This window comes from Carcharhinus amblyrhynchos, chromosome 24, assembly GCF_965287045.1.
Source record: "Carcharhinus amblyrhynchos chromosome 24, sCarAmb.v2.hapA, whole genome shotgun sequence".
NCBI lineage: Eukaryota > Metazoa > Chordata > Chondrichthyes > Carcharhiniformes > Carcharhinidae > Carcharhinus > Carcharhinus amblyrhynchos.
This window is the reverse complement of record NC_137347.1, coordinates 11,880,359-11,907,876: the sequence shown is the minus strand read 5'-3', so window position 1 is coordinate 11,907,876 and position 27,518 is coordinate 11,880,359. Positions and strand designations below refer to the sequence as shown.

The window sequence follows — 27,518 nt, the reverse complement described above, 5'->3', positions numbered from 1 at the left end:
AACAGTGCAGCACTCCTTCAGTACTGCACTGAAGTGCCAGCATGGAGCGTTGGCTCAAGTCTGTGGAATGGGACTCATGACCTTTGACTCTACGTGACAACAGCAATGCCAACTCAGCTCCGGCCAACACCTTCACCGCTGTGTTCTATTTGTTGCAAATAGGAAAACTGGTTTAAAAAAGAAAGAAACAATACCATATCACAAGATGCCTTTACATAATGCTTTATTGCTTTTTAAGACATTCGAACATTTTCTCTCATTTACATTTCTTTTCTAAACTGGGAAAAATAACATAGGCTGCGTAACATAAACTTTGCAACCTGATTTCGTCAGAATAAGAAGTGTGCATTTCAGAAACTGTAGAGACAAAGGAGCATATGAAACATGTATTACTTTTTATTGATTTCCTTTGATCTCTAGCTTACTGAACTATTTCAGTCACAGATTTTCTTTCTTTAGAATTACGGAATTACTGACTATCTAATGTTTAGAGTGTTTTCTCTTGCAAGGTACCTTGCCAGGTTTAGAAACACAGAAACATAGGTTGGTGATCCTTAGATTCAGTTCTGCCATGGAATTTTCATGGATTCTTCACACTTTACTTGAGCTCGCGATGATGTTCGGTATTATAAACTGAACACTGACAAAGTCCCTGATCTGTTGGAGGACTGGGGGCTCAGGTTTGGGGCATGTTGAGCTCTGGGAAGAGAAGAATTCAAGCTATGGCTCTTTGTGGTAGTGATTGCAACTAGCACTGTATAAACAACTTATTCACTATTCAGTGATATTAGGGATTAAAAGGGGCAGCATGGACAAGTTGGCCGAAGAGCCTATTTCCATGCTGTAAACCTCTGTATGTTACCATTTCAACACCAGCAAATTGGGAAGAATTCCCATGTACAGCCAAGGGAAATCTCCCCTCACGTTGTGGTGCCTGCCCCCAGTAATCTTGTAAAATGCTCCACCAGGCAATTTTGCTCATTGAAGATTCATCATTTTTTGCCACAAAGCATATAATTCATCCTCAAACACAAACTCAGACTTTACAATACAGTTGGTAAATATTACAGAGAGAAACGTGCTTTATAAAAAGTTAAAAATACAAAGTCTTACTGTACAATTTTTTTTAATGTAAGCAGTTTGCTTAACTAGAACAAAACCATCACAAATGATTTTGTAGTTCTGAATTTCTCAGGTGCCCCTCACGCAAGGTTTAAGTACACCAGGTTAGCAATCCCTATAACCTGCAGACTGACACATAGTGCCAATGTAGCCAATTTCAACTGCCATTCAGTGGTGATTGCAGAATTGACTCCAGGAATGACTATTAAATCACTGAATTGATCCAGTGCGTCAAAGAGAACTAGTCTGGCTGCCACCATTGTCATTTTAGTTCACTTGCAAAGAACATCAGCTGGGCAAACCAATTGACAATTACATTTTGGCTTGCTGAATTTGTGTTCAACGCAGTGAATGGTGTCAGGAATGGCCTGCTGCCTTTGTCCATCGCACCTGAGGAGATACTAGCTCAGGTTCAATGCAAACTAGGCAGCCTCCCCTTTCCCGCCTTCACTTCCTTTAAACACCTTTCTGCTTTCTGTGAGTTAAGATTTCCAATCAAGAAAGGGCTTGTATTCTTTAAAGGCTAGTTCACCTTCCCAGGCATGTATGCTACACTGTGAGGACGTAACTACATGATCACTTTGTTTCAAAAGCTGCTCCAGAAGGTGTAACAAATTGAATAGCTCAGACTATTTCAGGCAGTAACATTAAGTCATTTCTGTCTGACTGAAAGGAGCCAACTACATTCTCCACTGAAACAAAAATCTTTTTTTTGAAAAGATTTCAGGTGGCATGATCAAAGCAACAATTCGGTAAAGATACAATATGTATCAACGTATTCGGCTTGAGGTCAAAAGATGCGATTGTTTCAGATTGACAACTTGTAAGTTGCAACTTTACACAAGATCCGCAAGGCAACTCTTTTAGGAACTTTGATTGCAGAGAGTTCACATCCCTCAAGTGGAACAGGAAACACTTCTGTGCTTCCGAATAAGGTCTCAGACAAAAATAAAGGTGCTGAATTAACTCTGAGGACAGCACTACATAGGAGTCAACAATAATGACATGAAATGTACGGAATTCAGTATGTACACAACAGTATATAGGCATTACAGTATGCATTGCGCAGTATGTACAGATTAAAGTATACATCATACAAGTATATACCAATTATTGAATACACAATGCAGACTAATTACGTTATGCACAGATTTACAATGCAGGATGACAATACTATGTACAATATGTACAGGCTACAGTACAAATCATGAAACCTAAATCTAGAAAATACCTCAGGTGCTTTTACAAAAATTTTTTTTCATCTTTTACATATTTTTAAATGATTCATTGGCAAAACAATAAAATACAAGATACAAAAGTTGCTTTTATCACAGTAAACTGAGATTGCACTGTACAATGCATTGACTAGAAACTGGGCTTAAAGTACTTCCACTCCCTAGAGTGACTGCCATAAAACTAACTATTACATATAGGTTCTCAAAATCCAGTTATAAGTGTTATATACATTAATGCGCATGGAATTTGTACATTCCAATCCATTTGATTCAAACTAATTATTACAATAGTAGCTAGCAATTGGTTGGACACGTGTTGGTTTACTTTTAATGTGTCAGCACCTTAAACATTAGGGCTTCGGGATTTACAAGCTAGTATTGTGGCCGCCAGCTCCTGGGGGTCTAAAAGCTGTGGGTATTGTTTCATAACAGTATCCACGAGGTGGGGTTGGAAAATGGCACACAGCTTCATACGGACATTCTCCCGCTCCTCTCCGCAGTGATCATGTGCTGGCCACTGGCTATTTTTCCAATAGGGATCCAGGACCTGTGGGTCACATCTTTTCACTGCCCATACACGGGGGTCCACCAGACTGCTTGACCTACTGTTAGTTGACGTCTGGTGTGAGTCAGGCCAGCAGCTCGTTGACCTACGGGAGCCGGGCGAATTGAAGTCACTCGGTAGACTGTGGCTGAAATGTGGCTGAATTGGCACATTGCCCATAGCCATGCAGCATGGAGAACTATTGGGTGGGTTTTGAGGAGGGTAGCCACCAGGGCCGAGCGATGGCATTGACTCATGGGAATGGTAGCTGTATTGATGATGCTCTAAGCTGTGGGCCGGTAAATAATATTGCCCATTGTTTAGAGAATAAGGCTCACTGTGACACTGAGATCTAGAAGGCCACATATCAGAAAATTCTTTTTCAAATGACACAAAGCCTTCATCATAACTCTTATGCGAGGTTGAACACATTGAATTGGTTGTGGTATTGTCAAAGCCTGCAGGATGAAACCACTCGGTGTTTGGGTTTGGTGATGACTTTTTGGTTGGCGCCATTCCTTTTAACATTGCGCTGCTCTCAATGGGGTTTGCATTCTGCACTGGGTATTGCCTGTCTGGATTGAGTCTCTGCAATGAGCCATTCTCACCCTGATTAAAGTTGGGTGAACTGTTATCGGAGTAGAGCGGTCGCTTCTGCACACTGGCCTTTTTCTCTTCTTTGTGCGGGCTGGCAGAGTTGATGCTCTTTGTTGGAGAGGACTTGGCTGTGGCACGGAGCTCGTCTGCTACTGAACGCTGGGGTTGATTAATTCGCTCGGGGTGATAGAATTTACATTTGATGCCATACGTACATTTTTTACCTGGAACAAAGAAATCAAAGATAAAAATCACAATTCTTTGAGAAACACTTTACTACATATGTGTAGGACGCAAAATAAACCATAAGGACTAAAATTCCCCCTCTAAATCTCCAAGTCTTTACCTCTCTTGTCTCCTATTTAATAAAGCTTATCACTTTGAGCAGCTGTTGACCTCCTTATGTGGCTTGGTGTTAAAACTTGTTTGATAATGGAGCATTGAAACACCGTGGCATGTTTTACTATACTGAAGGTGTGATATAGAAGTTACTATTGAGATACTCAAGCCATATTACCAATCCAGCTGCAAAACATCATAACACACTCTCTCTCTCTCTGCTTCCTTCCAGAACTTTCCAATTCTGCCTTAGTACTCCCCCCCACCCCCACTCGCCCTCTCTATTTCTCTATGCTATACCAAGCTATTGCAATGTGCGTTGTCTTAATGTAACATGCATACTCCTTTCCCATTGGAGAAATTCCCATTAGGGCAGCACAGTGGCACAGTGGTTAGCACAGTGGTTAGTACTGCTGCCTCACAGTGCCAAGGACTCAGGTTTGAATCCTGGCTCAGGTCACTGTCTGTGTGGAGGCTGTACGTTCTGCGTGGGTTTCCTCCGGGTGCACAGGTTTCCTCCCACAGTCCGAAAGGTGTGCTGGTTAGGTGCGTTGGCGATGCTAAATTCTACCTCAGTGTACCCGAGTAGGTGCCAGTGTAACTATACGGAGTAATCAGCAACGAGGTGGTCTTCACAGTAACTTCATTGCAGTGTTAACATAAGCCTACTTGTGACAATAATAAAGAAACTTAAGCATAAAAACTTCAGTTTCCTAAATCCAGAGAGGCTAGGCTCAGATTGGCAGAGTTAAGTGCTTACTCTTAAACTGTCTGACACCAATGCAGCATCCAGTTACAGAGGGAGGTAGGTGCAGATAGGCACCTACTACCAGTGAACTTAGTGGCTTGAAATCCTATGTAGAGCTGACTGCTATCTATCCATATCCCCACTGACAGGTCCACAGCTCCAGGTTTAAATGGAGCAGAGGCTCATCAAATGATTGCCAGTGTCCTGTAGCTGAGATATCGGTTACCGAGTCTACAGAGGGTTGCCTTAGACTTTAAATTCCACAGTGCCATCTTACAGTTACCTCGACCCAAAAATCAATCCTACCCCTCCACTGGAAAGATAAGCCTGAGAACAAAATTGGTCCAGCAGGGTCTAAAATGATGCGCATTGTTGAAAGTAAGTACTCACCGTAGGGGCAGTGTTGTCGTTTATGTTCCGGTATTACAGGTTTTATCCGCAGGAAATTATCTAAACTTGGCCCATGGCGCCCGAGGGGGTCATCTGGGGGCATAAACCTACACAACATGAGAAAGCCATCATTAGAAAGGGACGACAGGAAGACAACTAACCAAATCATCATCATTAGGTAATCAAAACATTTTGCAACAGAAAACTTTCACAGAACAAAATAAGACTGAAATAATCAAACATGCCTAAAAATCCCTGAACCCACTGTTGTTTTTACGCAAACAGTTTTCGCTCAATTCTAAGAATGGGAGCTGCATCATCAAGGAGCAACGGGGAGCCACGGTGACCCAGAAACAATGTCAGCTCTGATACTTGGCTCTGAATCCAATCCTAATTGGTAAAAGGAAGTTCTGCTGTGAGCATCCAAAGTGAGATCAACTTTTTCCATTTAGTTCCTGTTCACAAATGAGTTTGAATCTTCGAGGTAAACTACTCACAATTCTGTACAGACTGAGCATCTCACTCAAAGGCAACAGAGATGATTATTATGGAATACCAAGATGATGTACTGCTGCTGGAATGGTTATTCTTGGGGCTAAGTTATTCTGTTGGCATTTTATGGAAGGAGCAATGAAGCTGAGAGTGCTTCATGCTGATCTAGGATGAGAAAGCTGTAGAGATGTTCCACTCTTTGGTTGTGACGTGGTAAGATGTATCACAACACCAGGTTAAAGTCCAACAGGTTTATTTGGAATCACGAGCTTTCAGAATGTTGCTCCTTCATTAGGTTAGTGGAGCAGCACTCCGAAACCTCATGCTTCCAATTAAACCCAGTGGACTTTAATCTGGTGTTGTGAGACTTCTTACTGTGCCCACCCCAGTCCAATGCCGGCATCACCACCAAATGGCTGTGACATGTCATTGTGAGCAACTCAGACCATTCACCAAATGAGAAAGGATTTGTTTGAACCTGCATGGAGGGTTACTTCTGAACATGTGCAACATGTTTAAAAATTACCTTGCCCTGTCTCAACGATTGACATAACCTGGGCAATTTTGAAACATCTCATTGTTTAGGAAGGTCAGTGGACATTTCCAAACTGATTACTGATAAAATGTGGATTGATTTCTTTTCCCCAGACTGTACACTATGGAGAAGCAGTGCTCAGTAGGTTTGTGGATTCATTCCCATTTACTGGATTTTGCATTATTTGTTTAATCTTAATGAAAAAAAAGAGAAGCAGTTGATTCGATCGGCTGATCCTGTTTCCTGGTCTCCTCGGCTTGTTTATAGCTTCTCAGCAGTTCAGTTTGTTAGTGTTTGAAGTCAGTGCAAAGTCCAAGACGTGCAGAATGGAGACAGAGGGCCAACTTCAGTCACCTATTCACAGTGTTGGCTGGGTGTCAAATTCCTTTGGCTCAAAAACATCAGTGAGAAATTCAGCCAAGTACAAACAGGATTTGCAGGGATCACTTTGTGTGGGACAGCGAATGGGTGATACATCCTTGCCCAATGTCCTTGTAGCTGACCCACTGTCACCCTTTGCCTGCCTGGCAGGATCAATAAGATACTCTTCAGCTGTTAGTGCCAGTTAATGAGAAGAAACTTAATGAGAGTTAATGTTAATGAGAAGTTAATGAGAAGAGAAGATCAAATCTTCTTTTGATTTTATGCCTCGTATAGTTGAAGAGTTGGTGACTGGGTTGGTAGATGGTTAGATTGGATCTGAATTTGTTTGAAGTTTATTTATTAATGTCACAATTAGGCTTACATTAACACTGCAATGAAGTTACTGTGAAACTACTTCTCCCAAAGAGTTGTGAATCAGTGGAATTTGCTACTTCAAAGTCTGATGGATCCTGGGACAGTGAGTAAATTTAAGGAGGAGTTAGACAGATTTTTAATTTGTTATTGGTTGAAAGGTTATGGGGAGAAGGCAGGAAAATGGGGATGAGGAGCATATCAGCCATGGTCAATTGGCGGAGCAGACTCAATGGGTCGAATGGCCTAATTCTGTTCCTAGATCTTATGGACTTATATGAAAATCCCCGAGTCGCCACACTCTGGTGCCTGTTCGGGCACATTGAGGGTGAATTTAGCACGGCTAATGCACCTAACCAGAATATCATTTGGACTGTGGGAGGAAACTGAAGCAGGTATGGGGAAAATGTGCAGACCCTGTACAGACAGTGACCCAAGCTAGGAATTGAACCCGGGTCCCTGGTGCCGTGAAGCAGCAGTGCTAACTACCGTGCATCATTGCAGTGTGAATGCAAACCTACTTGTGACACTAATAAATAAACCTTACTTTAAATTTACCGTATTTAAAAGAGAAAGAGAATTAATAACCTAGGTATTGAGGCGTGAAACCAATATGTTTGAAATAAGCTGGGGTGAATCTGGAAATTGTGGCTAAGAGACACCAAGTTTACGCCATAAAAGCTGGTATTATTCTTCAATAAGATTTGGTCTCTTTAATTAATTGCGAGGAACATGATGCGCACTGTGGGTTTCTGCTGACGACTGACTTACTTGTCATTCACGAATGAGTACATCAGCAAGCGCTCCTCAATGAACTTTTTCCACTCAGGCTTTTCATTCTGCAGGTCCCGATACGTATCGTTTGAAACAATGATGCCATCAGTCTCGTACGCCAACTTGACAATGAAGCGGTCATCGTAACAGACAATCCTCTTCCCACCGACCCGGCGGGATGGCGTGAAGACAAGTATCTTTCTCTTTTCGAGCTCTCGAAGGATGTGCTGATCTAAGTGGGAATTAGAGATGAATCAGTCACTGAAAGGTGATAGGAGAAACGAAAGGCTTTTTTTCTGAGTAATGGGGTGCCAGTTCTTTGCTGCTCTTATCAACAGAATGATGACTTTTGGTGGAGGAAATACTACCCATGACTCAATTCTCTAACTGAACGCTTATTTCCAAAGAGTTCCGTTATGAGCATGAAGAAAGCAGCTGACAGTTAGATTTAGAATTCCAAGTTAGAAAGAACTATCAGATAATTGTGTAATTAATGATTCCCTTCCTGAAAGGAGTACCTGTTCTTCATGCAAGCAGCACATCTGCGAGAGACTGATAGGACTTGTGAAGCATGTCAAATATTGTATGCTAGATTAATGTTAATATACATCCCGCCGATCATTATTTTGGCTTTCACTAATTGTGAAGATGTTGGCTGGAATTCTACCGCCCCAGAATCGAAGCAGACAAGGGCTACAACATGTGAATGTCCATTGACCTCAGGCAGGATTTTACCGTTTCGGGATGAACCCTCAGTGATTGATAACCAAAAGACAGTGGTGCCTTACCGAGCTGGTCAGGCGTATATGGGAAACTCTCAAAGAGAAGTAGGGTGGCACAGTGGTGAGCACCAGAGACCTGGGTTCGATTCCCGGCTTGGGTCACTGTCTGTGCGGACTCTGCACGTTCACCACATGTCTGCGGGACTCCCCTCCGGGTGCTCTTGTTTCCCCCCACAGTCCAAAAGACATGCTGGTTAGGAGTGTTGGCCATGCTAAATTCTCCATCTGTGTACCTGAACAGGCACCAGAGTATGGCGACTGGGGGATTTTCACAGTAGCTTCATCGCAGCCTACTCTTGACACTAATAAATAAACTTCAAAGTGAAGAGAATCTGAAGTGACGTAGAGGTTTGTGGTAATGCTCACTCCAATTTGGAGGAAAGGCACTGTCCAATGCCAGCCGAGATCAAGAAGGTGAATGTCTGATTTGTACTGAGTTTGCTGATCTCAGCCAAGACTGCAGTGGGAGCGCCGTGATTTGTTGGACTGCCATCTGTAAATGAAAACTAAAGCAAAAATTGGCGAATAGATCTGGGAGGAATGAAAATGAGTTTGTTTGAAGAGTGGCCGAGATGATGAGTAAGGGAGTAGGGGGACGGGAGGGGGGGCGGGGGTGACATTTTTCCCAATGATGGCTCCCAACATAACTGAAACTCTAAGGTGCTCTTGTGCAACACGTCATTGACCCAGGACACAACAAGGTCCGTGAATCTGGGGTCTTGAAAGTTCCTTCAAATGTCATCACATCCCAAAAAACGTGCTCTTAGGCTGATTGGTGTAAGAAATTGTCCCCAAATTAGTCTTCCCTCAATCTTCCCCAATAGGTGTAGACATAGGTCATGGGTAGAGGAGGGCACTCATAATGTTAAAATGGCGGCGCGGGCTCGTTGGGCCAAAGGGCCTGTTTCCCGTGCTGTGTTGTTCTTTGTTCTTTGTATTTTTCTGTGCTCACTGCAGTCCTCACCACTGACACTGATCCAACTTAAAGATTTCAATAGTGCGGTTCAGCATTAATGGGAAAGCAAGCAAATGTCAAACTACCACAAGCTGATTAAATCGGAACACATGTATACCTGTGACTGGTGTGTGCGTGTGTGTGTGTGGTGAGAGGAGGGCTGACAGAAAGCCACAAAGGTAAATAATACAACAAAACAATCCATTGCTTTGCCTACTCAACACCAGAGAATACTGGCTGTGGAATTCATGAGGCCAAGTGTGGTCAGCGGCTAATGTATTCTGGAATGGGGGAATGAGCTCTCTCCTGCTTACATGTGCAAAGGGACTAACAACCTTTTTCAAACATGGCCCCTGGATGTTTCGAGGAACCTTCAACGAAAGGACAGGCAGCGTGTTCTGGTGTGGAATGTGCCCGCACAAGCAGCTGACTACATTGCAAGAAAGACATCCAAAGATGTGCAGGCCTGGTGGACTGGCCTTGCTAAAATTGACCCTTAGTCCCAAAATGAGTAGGTTAGGGGGTTTTGTGGAATAAATATATGGAGTTACAGAGATAGGGCCTGGGTAAGATGGTCTGTCAGGGAGCTGATGCAGGCTTGATGGGCTGAATGGCCTCCTTCTAATTGTAGCGATTCTATGAAGGAAAGTTCTTGAGTTTTGAAAAGTCGCTTTTCCAGTTTCAGGGTCTTTTTACAGCCAAATGAAGTGTTCATTGAAGTGTTGTAATGTGGAAAGTGTGGCAGCCGATAAATGCACAGCAAGCTCCCACAAATGGCCACGAGGTGAACAACCAGATTAACACGGGAACCCCTGCAATGATTATCTCATCCTTCGCATGTAACAAGCTACAGAATCACAAAGCAACCAATAAATAACAAGGCTTTGCCAATTCAGTATCGCATCCCTATGTATAGTGTACTGTAATTGCAAGTGTTTTCTTTTACACCTAAAGTAATGCGCAATTCATGCCAGCAACTAGTTCAGGATCAGTATAGTTAGACTGCAATAAATTTTTCCCAATGGTGGCTCCCAACATAACTGAAACTGTAAGGTGCTCTTGTGCAACACGTCATTGACCCAGGACACAACAAGGTCCGTGAATCTGGGGTCTTGAAAGTTCCTTTGAATGCTATCACCTTATTTTTCTGTGCTCACTGCAGTCCTCACCACTGATCCAATTTAAAGATTTCAATAGTGCGGTTCAGCATTAATGGGAAAGCAAGCAAGTGTCAAACTACCACAAGCTGATTAAATTGGAACACATGTATACCTGTGATTGGCACATCGGGCCTCGGCTGTTCCTTCCTCCAGGATGGGACAAAGACGGTGATATCTGTGTGGCCTCTCTCCAGGAACCAGTTCACAGCCAGCTGAATTCCATGGCAGGAAAAGACCTCTTTATTCCCATGACTGAAAATTAAGACCAGATGCACTCATCATTACATTTGATTCAACTTAAGTTCTGACTGCATTTACAATTGCTGAGGTTGTTACAGCCATTCCACTATGAATTTTACTTTGCCTGGCAAGAAGTATGAACGAACAGACTATAGAATCCAAGTGACACACTTTACACGCACATCAGGTAGGCTGTTAACTGATGCTGTGTTATCGTGCTGATGACTCGCCTGTTACATTAAGACTTCTGTGTAAACCTGACACACTTCCACCCGGTTTCGTCCACCTCGTCCACCACTGTAATCTTGATTTTCGTTGGCTTTTGCTCAATCGCTTCAGTTGGATGTTTGCTGTGAGGTTTGAAAACTTATCTTGCAGAAAATGACAGGTGAGATCACGAACCCATCCAGCCCATGACTCTGCGTGCCAACCTACTGAGTCACACAGCCAGAAGCGTGCCACTACGTAGAAATTCTCGCAACCTCAGCACTAAGGGACACCGAAGAACTTAGTAACAGCACAACTGTGGGTTTTATTGGGACGCTGAACGCACACAGTTCTCAGACTTGTACTGCAGGAGTTTCGAAAGAAAATTGGGTCATGATAATCTTTATTATCTAACTGGTGATATATATCTGTATTATCGCAAAGGATGTGGGCATTTAACATATCGGATGGATTTAATTCTCCCAAGCCTTCAGGCACATTCTCTTTCAAAAGAAAACACAAAAATATTTGTGAGGAGATTTGCAAAGGAGGTAAACATATTTCTAAGATAAAAAAAGCAAAGAGGGATATGGGGAAACAGGTGGGGAAGTGGATTTGAGGCCAGGAAGAGATCAGCCATCATCTGATTGAATGGCAGAGTAAGCTTAAAGGGCTGAATTTGCCTACTTCTGCTCCTAATTCCTATTTTGTCTTTTGGAGACCATGTTAAAATTTCAATCATGAATTCCAATCACATAATGATTGCAAAGGATGAGTGGAATTTTCTGGCTTTTCCTGCTTGTGGGATCATCTTGTTGCCCTGTCCCCTCCCCCCCCCAAGGTTCCCTGAGTAATGGGAAACCCCGTTGATAGCAGCAGGACTGGAGGATCCCGCCAAAGGTCAAAGGTCTCAGCCACTGCAAAACATGCCTCGAGGGGAGTGGAAAATCCTACCCCACATATGGTACAGAAACAGGCCATTCACCCTCAGCCAGCCCATGCGGGTGTTTATGCTCCACTTAAACCTCCCCCCCATCTTTCCTCACCTAAATCTGCCACTGAAACCCACAATTCCCTTCTCCCTCCTACTCTCCCCTCAAAATCATCTCTTCATTTTGCTTCAACCACTCCCAGTGATAATGAGTTCCACATTCTTACCACACTGCAAGCAAAGACGTTCTTTTCTGAACCCTCTACTGGAACTATTATACTTAAGTATTTCTAATTTACCATATTTCTCAGTATAAAATCTCACAATACCAAGTTAAAGTCCAACAGGTTATTCGGTATCATGAGTTTTCGGAGTGCTGCTCCTTCATCATGTGAGTCTCAACCTGGTGTTGTGAGACTTCTTACTGTGCCCACTCCAGTCCAACGCCAGCATCTCTACATCATATTTCTCAGACCTTGGCATACTTGACTATTCCTCATGAGCCTACCCAACACCAATCTTTAAGTCACATGAAAGAACCCTATTACTAGATGACAAGAAAGGCCAAAGATTCCTATGTGTGTTTGCGCCTTTGTGTGTATTCATGTCTGTACATGGATATGTAATATTTGTGCATATGTGTGGTGTCACAATAATTTAGTGAAATTTATGTATATATAATTGCAAAACGATGAATTGGCTAAGCTACAGTTTAATCTGTATGAGTCACCTGATTGTACGATAGGTGAGTTCAGTTCTCATCAAGGTACTCTGCAATCACTCGAGGGCGGTCACTTACCGTAACTGGGAAGGAAGATGGCACATTTCACTGAGTTCTGACTCAGTTCAGAAGGAGGGAAATTTCTCATAACCCAGTCTTGAAAAAGCACAGGTAAAACCTGACCCCGTAGGCAATATTTTTTCTAAAGCTTACATGGGTCTGGAATACACCACCTTTTGCAATAGGCAGGCTGGTTACAACTTGATCAGTTCTTTGGGAGAAATTGCCAGGTTAACTACAAGTCTTAATCCTTCAAACTTGAACTCTCCATGCACGAGAAAGGTGGTGTTCCGAGGCATTTATAGCTTGAATAGTACTTTTGAAGAGATGTTGCCTTGGGGTGGCTTGGTGGCACAGTGGTTACACTACTGCCTTACAGTGCCAGGGACCTGGGTTCGAGTCCTGGCTTGGATCAATGATAGTGCAGAGTTTGCATGTTCTCCTTGTGTATGCATGGGTTTCTTCCCACATTCTGAAAGAAGTGCTGGTTAGGTGCGTTGGCCATGCAAAACTCTCGCTTGTGTATCCAAACAGGCACCAGACTGTTGCGATGAGGGGATTTTCATGGTAACTTCATTGCAGTGTCAATGTAAGCCTACTTGTAACACAAGGAAATAAACATACATCTACAAGTTCTGTCGTAATATCAGTCAGAGCTTTTCTGTATGCCAAACACTGAATAATTTTATCTTTTTAAGTAAATAATAAAAAGACTATTGAAATTTTTAATTTGAAGCTCCTATAACAAATGGAAGCTGTAACTCGATTCAAAGATTTTAGAAGATAATTGAAAATAACTGAAGTAGATAAATATTCTAAACCACTCACAAGCCTTATCACCTATTTTTATATTCAATTTTATCTATGATTTTTTAACCTAGTGATGGATAGGATGATTGTAAATTGCTTCCTGGAAATTTTTCAATTATTGAATTTAAAGTGATTCTCTTGCTTTTTTGAAACCATTGTTCCTTTCATATAGGGCGCAGATGTCCAAAGAAGAAGATACTAAACAAGCATCAACTTGCTGTGTGGCAAACAGTAATCTTTTGTATAATTCAAGATCAAAAATAATTTTAAAAAGGACTTAGTGCCATAGAATTCCAACAGTGCAGGAGACCATTCGGCCCTTTGAGCCTGCACCAAACAGCATCTTGCCCACCTATCCCCACCCTATCCATTTAACCCTATGCACTTACCATGGCTAATCCACCTATCCTACACATCTTGGGGCACTAAGGGGCAGTTTAGCATGGCCAATCCACCTAAGCTGCATATCTTTGGGTTGTGGGAGGAAACCGGAGCACCTGAGGGAAGCCCATGCAGACACGGGGAGAATGTGCAAATTCCTGACAGACAGACAGTCACCCAAAGCTGGAATCGAACCTGGATCCCTGGTCCTGTGGGGCAGCAGTGCTAACCATTGTGCCGCATTTGTAGAGATTTTCAAAACCTTAGATATCTCAAAACGCTTTTCAGAGAATGAAATAATTTTGAAGTGTAGTCACTGCTGTAATATGAAAAATGTACGAAGCAATTTGCTCAAAACAAGTTCCTGGATACAGCCATTTGATAATAACCAGATAATCTACTTTTATGGATTGGTTGAGGGATGTTCATTGCTCAGGGCACCGAGGAGAACTTTCATGTTCTTCTTCAAAATGGTACCTTGAGGTCTCTAATGTCTACCTGAGAGAGTAGGCAGTGCCTCAGTTTAATTTTTCAGCTTTTAAATGGCAATCTGACAGTGTGGCACTCCCTCAGTAGAGCGCGGGAATGACAGCTTAAGAACTTGTGCCCGGGTCTCTAGAGGCCGACTCCAACCCTTGACTTTCTGAGTCAGGTGCAACCACTAAGCCATGGCTCAAACAACGCGACGTACTGCATCACTAAATTTCCTCTGAGGTTGTATGTCATGCAGCACAGCACCCACGCCAGGAAGTAGAAACGTTCTCCATCAGTAATACTTGTTTATAAAGTCTAATAATTTCCTAACCTCCAACTATTATAATTACTGCGCCGTGTCTGAAGTTTGCTCAGGCGACCTGTTTAAGCATATTCTTGGATGGTGTCACCTAAACTAGAAGTGGCATTTGTCATTGTATTTAGAAGGAACAATCATTGCATACCTAGGTGGCATGGTGGCACAGTGGCTAGCACTGCTGCTTCACGGCTCCAGGGACCCAGGTTCGATCCCTGGCTTGGGTCACTGGCTGTGCGGACTTTGCACATTCTCCCTGTACCTGCGTGGGTTTCCTCTGGGTGCTCCGGTTTCCTCCCACAGTCCAAAGACGTGCAGGTGAGGTGGATTGGCCACGCTAAATTCTTCTTCTGTGCACCCGAACAGGCACTGGAGTGTGGCTGCTTGGGGATTTTAACAGTGCAATGAAGTTACTATGAACGTAAGCCTACTTCTGATACTAATAAATAAACTTTGTACTGTGCAATTATTACAAGAATGTCATTGACAGAATGGAGTTACAGCACAATTAACGGGATATTTAGCTTGTCCTGCAGGGTACAGTGGGGCAAGGATCATTTGGCATTAGCATGCCAGCAATAAGGAAACAGCTGTACTCTTTGGATGTTTAAAGTGATTTCCAAATTTATAGCACTTATGATATCACCAAGATCAATAATAAAAAAAAAGTTTCCTTATTGAAGTAATGATGATGAATTTGCAATTCTTGTTGATTTTACCTGCAGATAATGGGAAGATTTCCTCAATCTATGATCTAAAAAGATAAATGCTGATTGTAAATTCTTCCTGGTCCAAAGAAAGCAGGGTACAGGGGTTAGAATTGAGGCCACATGTCCCTATTACATTCCTACTTGCTGCCATTTGAGTAGGCAAATTCGGGGCAGCACGGTGGCACACTGATTAGCATTGCTGCCTCACAGTGTCAGGAACCTGGGTCACTGTCTGTGCGGAGTCTGCCTGTTCTCCTCGTGTCTGTGTGGGTTTCCTCGGAGTGCTCCGGTTTCCTCTCACAGTCCGAAAGACATGCTGGTTAGGATGCACTGGTCACTAAATTCTCCTTTGGTGTACGCAAACAAGCACCGGAGTGTGGCGACGAGGGGATTTTTCACAGTAACTTCATTGTGGTGTTAATGTAAGCCTACCTGTGACATTAATAAATAGATAAATAAACAAATTCTTCCCTGGTCACAAACAGGTGGAGGCCTTGTAAGCATGCAAAAGTTGGCATCATATAACCCAAAGAGGATTCAGAGATATTAATGCACAACTCTACACAGAGGCAAAACTACCAGAGAAACCTGGACCAAACCTGGAGTAGAGACAAGCCAGGAAAATTGTTTCGCTATCTTAGGGCTTTGTGTGAGCCAGCTCTTCTAGATCACAACAGGAAACCAAGACCTGTTTCCCTACATCAGGCTAACACCACCTCACCAGATCGCCAGTATGGGTGACCTCAGGTTGCTCATTCAATCCTATTCCTCGCCACCCAGGATTCATGGATCCCTGGCTGATGGCCTTATGATCTCACTCCTGCCTCCTGGAATCAGACAGCAGATTCACTTACCAGATGGTAATGAGACTGGCACACTGGCGACCACGTGAGTTTGTCACATGCTCAGCCTTCCTGACACTGAACTCATACCCTGAGGTGATGGTTGGAGAGAACATTCAGGACCATGTATGATTACAGGATATATGCAGCCTCTCAATTTGCTGCCTTTCTTAGAACTATTCACCTTTAGCCAAGAGCTGTCTTTGGTTTGTTTCTCCTCATTCCAACCGTCATGGGATGAATTGCACAATGCTTGTTATTGCGTTTCGTAAAACATAGTTGCTTAAAAAAATGTGCTGTCTTCATGACCCACTGCATTGCAAATCTTTTTCTTACTCTGAGAGTGGCCAGTTCCGCTACATGTTCAACTAAATTGCAAACAGCAGTGTTTTAGTTTGTCTTACCCGCACCCCCACCCCACCCCCTCAGCCTAACCCACGCCTCTTTGGACTGTGGGAGGAAACTGGAGCACCTGGAGGAAACCCATGCAGGCACGGGAAGAATGTACAAACTCCACATGGGTAGTCACCCAGGACTGGAATTGAACCCGGGTCCCTGGCACTGTGAGGCAACAGTGCTAACATAGCTAAATTTTCACCAACTTTGTGTAAAATATGTTATATAAGGACATTATTAAACTCCGGGGTGGTGGCAGGGGGGGGAGGGAGGGGCACGGCGTTGCTGATTTACAGCTTTATATTTTCTATGTGAAAATAATAAATTGAAATTTTAGAAATTGTTCCACAAAAGACACTTGTAAAAGGATTAAATACAAAAGATGGCATTGGTCCGAAAGATTTGAAACTCTGAAATTAGGGGTAGTGCAGGATTTAATCTTAGTGTTTAGCCTACTCTCTTATCTTGCAAATTCATGCGCAGTGTCATTGTCATCATTTGTTTGGCTGAATGAAGTTAGTCCGGTGTTGAGCTTGCCCATGTTGTCCTCATCATGAAGCTTAAGGGTTACGTTCAAACCGTGGTCCCAGTTTTAACGTCTTGGTGCAGTATCAGGGCGGAATGTGTGTCTCATAGACTGGAAAGTATACTGACTTCCAGGTGAACTGTATCAGGCCTGTTCGGATTTGTTCCATTCTTTACCAGAAACACCCATTAGAAATATGCTTAAAGCAGCTGCTTTGACAATGGGCTATTTAATGAGATGCCTGACAAGCCTATTATAGCTTTAAGATGGGCTTCTTTGATGGCACCTTCTGAACTCTTGAACACCTGGAAGTGGGTGCGAGAACCTTGTTTCATTCGTGGGACATGGGCGTTGCTGGCTGGCCAGCATTTATTGCCCAACCCTACTTGCCTGAGGGCAATTGAGAGTCAAACACATTGCTATAGCTCTGGAGCCACAACCTTAGGTAAGGATGGCAGATGTCCTTCCTTAAAGGACATTAATGAACCAGATGGGTTTTTCTGACAAGGGTCATCAATAGTTAATTAAACACAGATATTTTTTATTGAATTCAAATTCTGTCATCTGCCATTCGTACCCAGGTCCGCAGAACATTAGCTGAGTTGCTAGATTGATAGTCTAGCGATAATGCCACTAGGCTATCGCTTCCCTTTGCGGCAGCAGAAACCCAGCCAGAAGGGGATCAATACTGCTCCTCTTACTCACAAAATCAGGCTGTCAGACGCATCCTCTCGCCGCCCCTCTGTTCAGCCACCTGAATTCCTAAGCCATGGGGAACCTGACCAGGCAACATCAAGTTTCAACAAAAAAAAAGTCAGGAACAGAAGCTCTTTTCAATGTTATAATGGTAAGTCTGCAAGTTACACAAGCCAACCCCCTCAAACCCACACACTTAGAATGGAAGCAAACATGTTTGTGGCAGATTGAGGTCAAATTTTGCATATTTGACAACTTAACCTCCCCACTGACCCTCTCTCGCTGGTTGTGAAGGAGTTAAAACTGCACCAAATCCATGAGGCTATAAACACTTCAATGCACTGGAGGCAATTCTCCCTGGAACCTTTCCAATTGCACAACCATTATCTTAATCAGCATCTGGTGACAGACACAGTACGTTCTCCTCTGCAGTCTGTGCCAGAGTTGAAAATTCCCCTCAGAAGGAAGTGCTGGCCTATTTGCATACGATTTCTAAAAGGTTTATGTGTGAAGCTGTGTGCAGCTGGTGAGTCACCGGCGGGTCAAAGGTACGGAATCAATACAGGAAACAGGGACAAAGATTCCCGGAACGTCAAGTGGTTCCGGGAATTCTCTCATTAGTTTCAAGCTTGTGTAAAGTTTAGAGACAGGAGTTGATGTACAATGGTCAATTCCCTCGGCCATTCCCAGCCCAGCCATAGTGAGATACTTGGAATTCAGGGAACAATGATTCCTGAGGCAGGGAAAGCCAGAAGCCCAATGACGAACATGGAATTTTCTCCAGAGGAATGGGGCAGGGGTGGTGTAGAGCGGGGACGGGGAGGGGGATGGTGAGGAGGGTAGGGTGAGAAAAGTGGAGGATTGAAGTGGGGAGGGGATTTTGACAGACAGTGTAAAGAGTGTAAACCTCTACTTCTCTGACTGAATGGGGCCACTCCAAGTTGAACCACTGACCTTCAGCGGCCCCTCCGCGTGGGTCGGGGGAGAAGTAGGTGAGGTGTGCCTGCTGGCTTGTAGAAATGTGCCTGACCCATGTCTGCCTTCTGGTTGTTCAGGTAAATGTGGGCACATTGACTCAGGTCAGGGAAGTGGGGGGGCCAGGTGGTGAGGAACAGTCTTGCATCACATAATATGGGCACAGTGTCACATTCCTGCTCCCCTCATTTGGTCAGAGTATTCACATGTCACCTTTATGAACCTGTTGGTTCCAGATGGACACGTTTGCGCGTGAAAATTATAGATAACGGGGTGGGATCCACTGTTTGTAACCTTTTGGTGAATTGAAATCGAAACCCTAAGATTCATAGAATCCCTACAGGGCAGAAGAGGCCATTCAGCTCATCGAGTCTGCACCAACTCTCTGACAGAGTATCTTACCCAGGCCCTCTCCCCTACCCTAAACCCTGTATATTTCCCATGGCCCATCCACCAAACCTGCACATCTCTGGGAGGAAACTGGAGCACCAGAGGGGAACCACATGCAGACACGAGGAGAATGTACAAACTCCACACGGACAGTCACCCAAGACCGGAATTGAACCCAGGTCCCTGGCACCATGAGGCAGCACTGCGAACCACTGCGCCACCCCATGTAAAAATACTCGGGCAATATACCTTGTATTTTTATATACCTATGCTTTTATACCAATAAGGCAGCGATGATTGACAACATGGTCCTACAAGCTGTGAACAGGAATTGGCAAAAAAAATAACATCAGCAACATACCTCATTGCAACATTGCTGCCATCTATCACTACTGCTCGCAAGTTGACTTCCTGCTCCTGTCCCTCTTCAGTCACTGGCCCATTATTCGGGGTTTTGACTAAAGGACCTCCACGAGGCACCAAGACAGGCACTGGCACATCCTCTGGTACATTCTCCTTTTCCACATTGCCTTGTGCCTTCACTAACTCTCCGAGGATGGTGTTGGTATCGGCGTTGCTGTCCACCTTTTGGAAAACCACGCGGATCTGTTCCGTTGAGTAACCCAACTTACGGAAGAAGTCCACCTTCATGAGCAAATCCGAGGAGTCGGCGGAACTCAGTGGGGGGTCCTCGCAGCCCTGTCTGGTCCCGCCCTCTGCCTCCAGTTTACTGCCCGTTCGGTATTCTTTTGAGCTGTTACTTTTCCACTCGTTATTTGACTGGACTTCATTGGAAGCCAGTTTCTGTTTGGTAGGGCTAGTCCTTGTAGTGCGGGAGGCATCAGTAAGGATATTTTTACCCCAGGTAGGGAGGTCCAAGGAGGGTTTGTGGCTGTAGGGTGCATGCTCCGTCAAGCTCATGTTTCCCTGCGAGCAATTCCCACGTTCCTTCGAATTTAGCTCCTAGGAAGATGATAGAGTTTGTATTATTAATAATGCAAAACTAAGGTTACCAATGTAGATACAAACGCAGACCAGACTGGAGAGTTAATGCTCAATTACAAACAGGATTGTCTTCACAAAGTGCTTCCAGTTACTTAAGTCTTCCTTACAGACCCAGATAGCCAAATCTTTGTTGTAAAAAAAACCTCAGAATTCCTTAAATTGTTGGCAGATGTTAGTTAACGAGAAACTGAGTTTCTATTCAAAAGTTATTCCCAAATTGCTAGTGTACAGAATAAACCCACTCATGTCGGCAAATAAACTCTCAACAATTGCCTCACATTGCACTCTCAGACACATGCAAAAGGCTAATCCTCCATGGGTGAAAAGTAACCTGCTTAGTCATACTGCTGTTTACAATGGTGAAGTCATCGAGAAATACTCATATCTAAGCACTGAAATCGCTGGGAAGACACTGCAGCCCTGGCAGCATCCGTGCAGGGACCTCCCCTCCCATCGGGTCAGCTGCTGTTCTGCGTCAGGACCCTGAGGAGATTGTGTCGCACGGACAGACAGTGCAAATGCCTGGGTCCTGATGGGCTGATTCGTGCTGTCCTGGTCAGAACTGGAGAACAGGATTGGAGCTCTGATGAAAGATCTTCAACTCTGGGGGCGATTTTATCGTCGCTTTACGCCCGTTTTCGGGTGCAACGTGGCGGTAAAGTGTGATTAATCAGCATCATTTTACAAGCACCGATTTCTGGTGCGTTTAGCCGCTTGTCAGAATGGGCGAGAGGCAGATTAATGTACTTTAATGTTGTTCAATATCTGCTTAGCAATCCAATGCTCAATCGTCCAGGCTCACCCACTGCCACTTTATGACCTCGCCGGGAAAGGTTCTGGCTGATGAGGAATAGACATGCTCTCCATGAGCGGGCAGCATCGACTTAGTCTTGCCAGTGCAACTGGAGACAATTGCGGGCCCCCAGGGAGACCACGGGCAAGGTATGGTTCTCTTGGGCAGTGCCAGCAAGGATGCCACCCTGGCATCTGGGCCTTGCCAGTCTGGCACCTGGGCACTGCTCACTGGGGCAGTACAGGGGGTGGGGCAAATGGGGGGAAGAAGCTAGTTGGGGCTGGGCTAATGGGGAGGGGCCGATGGGGCACAGCTGATGTGCCCGCTGCCACTCTGCAACAATCAGTGGTGGAGGGCAGCGGGTCCGCGATCGGTGCGGGGGAGGGGAGGCCAGCGGGTTCGTGATCAGTGGGGAGTAGGGTCTGCGATCAGTCTGTACGGTGGGGGGCTTGGTGGGGGCCATGGGCCTGCATGATTGTGGGCAGGTGGGGGGGAGGCGGGAGGAGCTGCTTCAGGCAGCTTGCACCAGCAGGGGTCTGACAGCTCTCTCTTTTCTGTCAGGACCCTGCTACTGCTAATGCGCATGCGCAGTGTTAGAGGTCTGCACATGCGCACTACCTTTCTCTGCAGGCTTTTGGGCATGTTAAGCCCCGCCCATAGCACTTGAAAACAAAATGGTAGAATTGCCCTCTCTGTTTCTCTCTCAATAGATGCTGCTAGATTTGCTGTACATTTTCAACATATTCTATATTTTAATGGAAGGAGTATCTTCCGCTTTACTTAATCAACCCAATTTGAGAATTAAACAAATTATCTAGATGATCCATTTATGTTTGGATCAACAAATTATAATTCCTGTTTGCATAATTCCAAAATATTCACCATAACTATATCCATCAAGCTACCATCATTTTCTTCTTTTAACATTGGTCAAATGATTACCCCTCCTGATCCATTTACCTCACTCCAAATCATGGTCTGTTGTAACACTAGGCCTCCTGACCATCTATGCACAGTTTAAATAGATCTGCATATCTTGTTGTGAAGTTAACATGCTTATTATTGTAACTGATTCATGAAATTGCTGCTTAAATGGTTTAGACCTTGTACCTTCTCGCTATGTTAGACTACTGTGTGCGCTGTTAGCTTTTCATTTATTTCAAGCCACAAAAAAACTTACATGTCGAAACTTAGTTCCCTCAACTAATTTCTTCCTTCAGTGCAACGGCTGTTGCACAGTTAAGAACAGCAGACTGCCCAACAACACAGAAGCGAAAAAGCAGTTAAACTGTATATCTGATGACATGTTGGTTAACATTAAAAAGTTTGATGGGCCAGGAGACAAACTTCCTGATTTTTAAAAAAACCCAAATGGTTCACTAACTCATCCAGGCCGAAAGGGCAGCAGGTTCTGATGATGTGGCTTCACCTCAAGTGTTCCAGAGGCCTTGGTGCAAATCCACAATCCTCTGACTCCAAGCCAAGAGTACTGTGAACAGGCCATACATAAAGCTCTACTTGCAAGCTAGTACTAAATCCTCAGTTTGCTACTTTAACTGAATTTGATGTCCTGTCTTCTGAGACACGCTGCTGAAAGCTACCCATGGTGCACTGCCACGCTGTGCCATAAGGAAAAGACTAGGCGTGTTGGATAATTAAGCAGCCCAGTTTCATTCTCTGCCTTTTCCGTGGTGTGCAGAGAGGAAGTTAGGTGCTTTCCCAGAAAGAGGAAAAATTGGAGCCATCCAAGGGACAGCTCAAAACCACCTTCCAGTTACTGACTCATCTCACTGAGCCTTCCACTTCTCAGTGACAGATTATCCAGGATACAAACTTAGTCACAGCCTTTGTAAAGAAGGTATTTTGCAGGAATGGCCGAGTTCCATCAGTTTCCCTCATTCTATAATGAAGGACACTAAAACTTTCGAGACCTTTAATGAATAAACATGAATCTCATCGGACCAGAGGGCAGTGTTAGTTAATACTGGGATTCAGTAGAAGTGTGATCACTGTAGAGCAATTTTCTTTACTGTGCTTGGCCAATAACGTAACTGTTTGCTGAGCTACAGTTTGTGCTCAAAGGAATACAACTAAAAGAAATAAACCAATGCTATTTATTGCTGGATATAATTGGTCCACAACAAGTCCTGTTGGGCCCTATTCTCCCCTACCAAGGTTGCTCACTAATCTAGGATCATCCTGGAATGAAAAGATAATCCCAGTTTCTCTTCTCCACCTTCAACACAATCTTACACCCCTCTCGACTATGTCCTCCTCATTTACCTCCAGCAACATGTGTGTGAAGCTCATTACAGCCACTAAGGTTGAGACCTCCACCCACCTCTCTGCGCTGATTCCCTTCCCTTTGCCACTTATCCCACGTATCTCCTAAGTTTCTACCATTCCCTAATCCTGAACAATCATCTGTCTCTTCCCTGTCTCTCCTCCTTCCATATTTCCAAATCTCTGTTGTCTGTATCCCATTCAATATCAAATCCTCCTCATGTCGACAGCGGTACAAAAAGTATCAAATGCAAAATTGAGACTCCACCCAAGAAGAAGTCATTAAGAAAAGTTTCTAATGGTTTTGTCAAAAAGGAACATGTTAAAGAAGGGGAGCCATGTCGGGAAGAGGTAAAGTTTTTGGGGAGAATTCAACAGTCTAGGGCGTACTTGACTTTCTTCAGTTTACTCCATTCTGATGCGCGAGTGAAGTGCCACAAATGCCCACCATACGTTAGCATTTTAATCTTTAAACAGTGGTGGAAGAACAATGAAATACAATCAATGGGAGGAGTGCTGGCAATTCAGAGCGCAAATGAGAACAAAGGGTCAGTATGAAATTGTTGGAGATTCGGAAGAAACAACTGCAAAATGAACAAAGAGAAATAGAGCACAAGGATCCAATGGAACAAACCAAATAATTAAACAAAGGGAAAAGGAGAGATCTTAAGGGACTAAGATTGAGACCCAGGTGCACCACAGAGAAGGAAGAGGTATCTGAGGGTTTGAAAGTCAACTGAAAACTGAATCTGGGACTGATAACTGATTGTGAAAGAACTGAAACTAAATTGAAACAAAACTTAAATCGAAAGAAGATATAATAATATCTTGATGTTTTCTAAGTTTACCCCACTGGAAAATTAATTTTGTGGTAATAGATTTTTAGTTGATTTCCAATCTATGTTCTTGAATGACTGATGTTGTGCATCACTGCAGCAGTTAGTCATAGAGTCATAGGGTTAGTGTTCTAGCTGCTTCATCAGTGACCTTCCCTTTACCATAATGTCAGAAATGGGATGTCCGATGATGACTGCACAATGTTCAATCCTCAGCTACTAAAGTAATCCATGTTCAAAGACAGCAAGATCATGGCAATGTTCAGGCTTGGGCTGATAAATGAAACATGTGCCAGACAATGACCGTCTCCAATAGGAGTGAGTTTAGCCACTTCTCCTTGATACCTAGTGGCATTACCATTGCTGAATCCTCCACTATTAATATGTTGGATCACCAGTGGCCAGAAATTGATCCAGCTGAATTAGCACTGTTACTCTAACAGCAGGTCAAAGGCTGGGAATGATGTAGCAAGTAACTTACTTTCTGCAAAGTCTACCCAATGGCACAAGTCAAAGAATGATGCAAGTACTCCAGCCTGCCTGGATGAGTGCAACTCCAACAACACTCAAGAAGCTCAACACAGGACAAAGCTTGACTGGCACCCCACCCACCACCTTAAACATTCATCCCCGTCATCTACAACCCAAAGTGGCAGCAGTCCACACTATACAAGTTGCACTATAGGAGTTGGCCAAGCGTCTTTCAACAGCACCTTCTTAAGTCTATAACCCAGAGGAAAATGGGCTCAAGAGAACTCCATCAACTGTAAGTAACCCACCAAGCCACGTACCATCCTGACTTGGAGTTCTTTCATTGTCATTGGGTCAAAATCCTGGAAATTCCCCCCCCCAACAGCATTGTGGGTATACCTACACTTTGGAAAGGTGTTTCATCAATCACCATTTCAAGGACAACTAAGGATGGATAACAAATGCTGGCCTTGTCAGTGATGTCTATATACCATGAATGAATGAAATAAAGTTGGTTTAGTATTGACCTGTGGTGCCTCCCTGGCTCCCTCCAGGATCCAAGACTGAATGTTAGTCAACAACATCAAATAGCTGCTGGAATTGTACCCTCCATTAAACTAATATGATTTTTTTGAACCTATTCAAAAAAAAAGTGCTTAGAACTTCAACAAATTTCTCAGAGTCAGGAACAAGAATTCCATTTTACTTTTCCCTTGAAAAGAAATGAATGACTACAGTAGAAGAAGTCGATTTAACCACTTCCTTCTGAGTTCAGTTAGTCCATAATTTCCTTAAATTTTACACATTCTAAGAAACATAGCCCCAAACCCTCTCATATGGGCAACAGCTTACATTTATATAGCACCATGTAGTAAAATATCCCAGTGTTTCTCTATAACACAAAACACCACCAATGTTTACTTCTTAATGTTTCTTACACATTCTAATGATCTATTTTGCAGTGTTACTGGATACGGAATGGTCCAACGTAACACTGAGAATTAACCCATCCTGTTCTCATTCACTTTTCTCCAATCAAGCAACGAAACAAAACAAGGTGTTGGAGGGGAATTGTGGCAGGGTCTGGGGGAAGTGGTGGCAGGAGTTTCTCCACCAGATATTGATGTGAAACCAGGTCATTTTCTAAAACAATTTCTATGTTTAATCAGGAAAATATAGGAACTAAAACAGAGGAAGAACTTGACCTTTTGGATTCAGGACTGGGTAGCACCACACTCCGCATGACGTGCTCCCATGGAAAGATTCTTTCAGGAGGGATTGGAAGCTGTGCTCTGGATGCAGACTAGAGGAACTCTTTAAAACCATTTTGAAACTAGGTGTACGTGGAATTACATCGAACTTTGCAGCACAGAGGAAGAACATTCAGTCAAAAAAGTCTACAATGATGCTTACGCTCCTTAGCTTGCTTCATTTTACCAATTTGTATGCCCTGCTTCCCTTTGTCCCTACTGTGTACTTACCCAGTTTCCCCTTAAAATGCATCATGCGCCTCAACAAGATAGCAAGTTTCACATTTTACCCACGCTCTCTGAGTAACATTCACAAACACATCAGATCCAACAGGAAACAGTTAATATAAGAAAGTAAGTAAGCACTTATTGACCTTGCTGGCGCTTAAGAGGCAGATAAAAAGAACAATGAAGACAAACGTAGGCCAACAGTAATTCTCAAAAGTTACACTGTGGTATGGGCTGGTGGGACAGGAGGGGTGGGTGAAGGGCGGGTTCCTTGATTCTATCAGTTCCAGATTAGTTTGTTCCAGTTTCTACCAACACTCTGTTCTCTTTCACTGTTTAAGGTGCACAGATTGGTTTTGAAAGGCTGTATTTTCGACACTAGTAAAGCACGCCCGCCCTGTCAGCATAAGACGCAGTTTGCGCCTCTGCCTGTATGTATCTGTAGAGTCACGATGTGGAGATGCCAGCGTTGGACTGGGGTAACCACAGGTGGGAAGTCTGACAACACCAGGTTTATGTCCAACCGAGTTATTTGATAGTAAACTCGCAAGCTTTCGGGGTTTGCCCGAGAAGAAGGCGGTGTTGTCAGACTTCCTACCGTAGCTGTATAGTACATATGTAATCATGGCAAATATGGATAGATCACAGTGAGCAATGCTACAGGCTTGTACAGACAAAGAAGGAACTGCAAAGGGTTAACTTTTCGTCCTTCCAGCCGAAATGTTACCAGCAAACGGTTTCTTTTTTGAGTCAGTGCCTCATATGATCATGTATCTGACACACGCTGTAAGATTCCTGCCGTGACCGTGACAAGTCAACCACCGAATCTTGACTTCCTATCATGCGGAGAACTGATTTCTAGTCGCCCTTTCTCAAACCCAGACCAGGGACTGGAGCTGGCGATTCCCGACTTTGAACCCCACAGTGACTCCTTCACTGCCAAAGGGGACTAAAGTGCCTGCGGAGCACCAGCGGATCAGCAGTAGCTTAATCCACTGCCAGCGCAGCCCAGCCCTGAGTTCTAGCTCTCGCTGGTGAGTCTGGGCAAGGCTGTAGACACAGACTGCAATTTTTTTTTTTAAAAAAGAAAATGCTCCTCTAAGAAGTGGGCTGCTGGTGGAAACAACGCCTTAAAAAGTAATTTTCTAAAAACTCTTGTTGTCTGTGAGAATACTCACCAAACTCTGTTTGTACTGCTCCCCATTTACTAACTCCGGAAGGTGCATTCCAATCACACCTTACTCTGTGTGTTCAACTGATCTCAACACTGGAGCCACAGGTTATATCTCTCTGCGTGTGACGTCAAAAAAAAATGTTATGTTGCCAGGAAACAACTGAAATGTATGCAGATTCTCCCCCCACCCACCAACTTACACTTCCTGATTCCCGCCAGAGCTGATAGCCGGGAGGAATTAGGAAATCTGCCCGGGCGGATTTAAATCTGCTTGAATTTTCGCACTTGAATACTTGACATAACTTCCATGTGACGGCAGAAGCTTAAATACAATCAGGAAATGCTCATCTGCTCAGAGAAAGAAGGTTAACGCTTTGAGCGAAATGTGACCAGTT

At 43.8% G+C, this 27,518-nt stretch overlaps 1 protein-coding gene across 1 annotated transcript; it reads right to left on the bottom strand.

Annotated features, from left to right (window-relative positions):
* Positions 1-206: 206 nt before the first annotated feature.
* LOC145357834 (ribonuclease ZC3H12A-like) lies at positions 207-27,518 on the bottom strand. The gene is made up of 6 exons (XM_080211367.1): positions 27,128-27,518; positions 19,445-20,046; positions 10,521-10,660; positions 7,509-7,743; positions 4,976-5,082; positions 207-3,722 (listed from the first exon to the last, which is right to left on the bottom strand). Exons 1-6 carry the CDS (start codon positions 27,173-27,175, stop codon positions 2,701-2,703), a joined length of 2,154 nt encoding a protein of 717 aa, XP_080067493.1. The 5' UTR covers positions 27,176-27,518; the 3' UTR covers positions 207-2,700.